The 3,715-nt window shown below is 37.6% G+C and overlaps 1 protein-coding gene across 2 annotated transcripts in view; it reads left to right on the forward strand.

Moving 5' to 3' along the window:
* DPY19L4 (dpy-19 like 4) overlaps positions 1–3,715 on the forward strand; it is a 71,768-nt gene that overhangs the window by 42,600 nt on the left and 25,453 nt on the right. For both annotated transcript variants that reach the window (XM_017538120.2, XM_037741876.1), the window contains 3 exons: positions 1,275–1,406; positions 1,820–1,918; positions 2,735–2,808. In XM_017538120.2, coding sequence (XP_017393609.1) covers positions 1,275–1,406; positions 1,820–1,918; positions 2,735–2,808 — 305 coding nt within the window. The remainder of the gene's footprint in view (positions 1–1,274; positions 1,407–1,819; positions 1,919–2,734; positions 2,809–3,715) is intronic.

Here is a 3,715-nt window from a genome sequence, read left to right on the forward strand (position 1 = left end):
AGACACTTCTTGCTGTCACCCAGCCTGAGTGCGGTGGTGCAGTTTTCTTGCCTCAACCTCCTGAATAGCTGGGATTACAGGCATGCACCACCATGTAATTTTTTTTTTTTTTTTGGATTTTTAGTACAGACGGAGTTTCACCACGTTGACCAGGCTGGTCTTGACGTCCTGGCCTCAAGTGATCCACCCTCCTTGGCCTCCCATGGTGCTGGGATTATAGGCATGAGCCACCTCACCCAGCCCTGGCTGATTTTTCTATTTTTCCTAGAGATGGGGTTTTGCCATGTTGCCCAAGCTGGTCTAAAACTCCTGGACTCGGGCCATCCTCCTGCCTCTGCCTCCCAATGTGCTGGGATTATAGATGTGAGCCACTGAGCCTGGCCTGTTTTTTAGCATATAACTACTTCCTGGGAGATACTCTATTAAAACATTGCGTTTAACTTTGTTATGCTCACTAGTTAGACCAAAAACAATACTTTTCTCCAATGGTACATTTCATGGCAGTGTATTTTCACTGGATAGGTTTTGGGAGCTGCTGCTAAAAATTATGATTTTTGATTTATGTAATTTGAGGTTGCATAGATGAATTTTAATAATAGGGCAAACTAAGTGAAATTTAGAAGGTTCTTCAAGTCTGATTTAGACACTGATGCTTTTAAAGCTCTTTATTTTGTTTCCAGAAAGTTTTAAGAAAACAGTGATAAATTCATTGTACACTATAACATTAAAATATATACATATTTATATTTGCGTGTGTATATGTATACATATGTGTGTATATGTGTATATGTATATATGTGTGTATATATATACATATATGAGTATATATATATATTTTTTTCTGAGACAGAGTCTTGCTCTGTCACTCAGGCTGGAGTGCAGTGGTGCAATCCTATCTCACTGCAACCTCCACCTACCAGGTGAGTTCAAGTGATTCTCATGCCTCAGCCTCCTGAATAGCTGGGATTACAGGTACCCACCACCATGCCCGGCTAATTTTTTTTTTTTTTTTTAGTGGAGATGGGGTTTTACCATATTGGCCAGGCTGGTCGAGAACTCCTGACTTCAAGTGATCCACCCACCTTGGCCTCCCAAAGTGCTGGGATTACAGACATGAGTCATCACACCCAGCCAACATTAAAAATATCGATTGAACATTTGCATTATACTTTCCTAAATTATAGTAGAGCATTTACTGTATAATTATAGTTAAATCTAAATGAAAACATGTATGATAAAATATAACTTATTCTCATTTATTTTTGTCACAACAGGTTTATGAAGTTTATAAAATCTACATATTTTCTCTCTTTCTGGGATATTTACTGCAGTTTGAAAATCCAGCTTTGTTGGTATCTCCTTTATTAAGTTTAGTGGCAGCCTTAATGCTTGCTAAGTGCCTTCAGGTAATTAGAATTGTCTTTTTATCATTCTTATTTTGATTTTTTTTCTTTTTTTTTGAGATGGAGTCTCGCTTTGTTGCTCAGGCTGGAGTGCAGTGGCGTGTTCTCAGCTCACTGCAACCTTTGCGTCCTGGGTTCAAGTGATTCTCCTGCCTCAGCCTCCCAAGTAGCTGGGATTACAAGCATGTGTCACCACGCCCAGCTAGTTTTTGTATTTTTAAGTGGAGACGGAGTTTCACCATGTTGGCCAGGCTAGTCTCGAACTCCTGACCTCAGGTGATCCACCTGTCTCAGCCTCGTAAAGTGCTGGGATTACAGGCTTGAGCCACTGTGCTCAGCCATTTTTATGATTACTTTTTAAATTGCTGATTTGTTAACACCTCACCTTTTTTGTTCATATGATTTTTTCTCCACAGCTGAATGTGAAGAAAGGAAGTTTTGTAGCTAAAATAATAAAAGTGATTAATTTTTACTTGGTGTGTACTCTGACAATAACATTGAATATTATAATGAAGGTAAGTAACTCTCTGAGATTCATATAGTAAAACAAAATGAATAATGAAATATATTGGACTAACTTTTAATGAGAATAATGAGATAGCACAGTAATAGAGTTTGAACAGTATAATTTTGAGTTAACAATCGTCCCTAACTAGCATATTGGGTGAGAAAGTAGGATTCTGATTCTTTTCTGTATATAGTCAAAGAGAAAAAGGGAATGCATATTTTTCATTAAGGTAAAAATTTCATCATTACCCAGTTAACCTTCAGCAATGTATGGAATAAACTGAGACAAATGAAAAATATATAGAAGAGTGGGTGAGTTACTTGAGCCTAGTGGGATAAGGTTGAAATGTTCTTGATCACCTGAGGTCAGGAGTTCAAGAACAGCCTGACCAACATGGTGAAACCCATCTCTACTAAAAATACAAAAAATTAGCTGGGCATAGTGGCGCATATCTGTAATCTCAGCTACTTGGGAGGCTGAGGCAGGAGAATCACTTGAACCTGGGAGGTGGAGGTTGCAGTGAGCAGATATCTTGCCATTGCACTCCACCCTGGGCAACAAGAGTGAAACTCCATCTCAAAAAAAAAAAGAAAAGAAAAAAAATGTTTTTACTACCCCTTTGTAGTTGTAGTTTATGCTTCAGTATAAGGTCATGTGATTGATTTATGTCAGTAAATCTCCTTGCTTCATAGTCATACCGTATATTATTTATTCGTATTTTTGTTTTGTAGTCTTGCTGTGTTTTCTGTCTCTAGTTTTGGGAGAAGCATGTGCAGTAAGCATAGCTAGTATTTCTTTGTTAACTGGTGTTTTTCTCTTCTAGATGTTTGTCCCACACAAAGAAAATGGGCACATGCTGAAATTCCTTGAAGTAAAATTTGGGCTAAATATGACTAAGTAAGTTTTAGATTAAGTAAGTTTACCTAAATCTATACCACTTAGACAATAAAGATAAAAAATACTCAATGGCCGGGCATGGTGGCTCACATCTGTAATCCCAGAACTTTGGGAGGCTGAGGTGGGTGGATCGTGACCACTTGAGTCCAGGAGTTTGAAGCCAGCCATGGTTGTGGCAAAACCCCATCTCTACAAAAACAAACAAACAAAAAAATTTAGCTGGGTGTGGTGATCCACATCTGTGGTACCAGCTATTCAGGTGCTGAGGTGGAAGGACCACCTGAGCCTGGGAGTGGGAGGTGGAGGCTGTAGTTAGCCAAGATCATGCCACTGCACCCCAGCCTGGGCGACAGTGAGACCCTGTCTTAAAAAAAAAACAACACTTAGAATGTGTTTGCCACATTGTTAAACTTTAACATTTTGTTGTAAACGCAGTGATTTGAAGTAGACATTCTCAGTCCATCAGTGAGCATTTCTGAACATCACTCCATCTCTAACATCCTTCCCCACTGCTAGGGCTTCAGGATTGGAGCTTGGAGATGGATGAGAAATGAGGATGCAGATAAACATACATACAACCAGGAGTCTTGTTGATTATACTTAGGGTGGGAAAAATATTTATCCTGATTCATTACTGCTCAAAAGGTTTACATTTCAAATTTTATGATTTAATAAGTAGATATCTCTTTTTTAAATGGATCCTAGTTGAGTTACATTTGCCAATACAGAGTAGGTCTATCCAATAATAATATAATGTGAACCACTTATGTAATTGTAATTTTCTAGTAGCCATATTTAAAAAAATACAAAGAAACAAGTGAAATTAATTTTAATATATTTTCTCTAATATATAAAAATATTTTAACTTGTAAGCAGTGTAAAAATTATTATTATTATTATTTTTTTT

This window comes from Cebus imitator, unplaced genomic scaffold, assembly GCF_001604975.1.
Source record: "Cebus imitator isolate Cc_AM_T3 unplaced genomic scaffold, Cebus_imitator-1.0 Scaffold109, whole genome shotgun sequence".
Lineage (NCBI taxonomy): Eukaryota > Metazoa > Chordata > Mammalia > Primates > Cebidae > Cebus > Cebus imitator.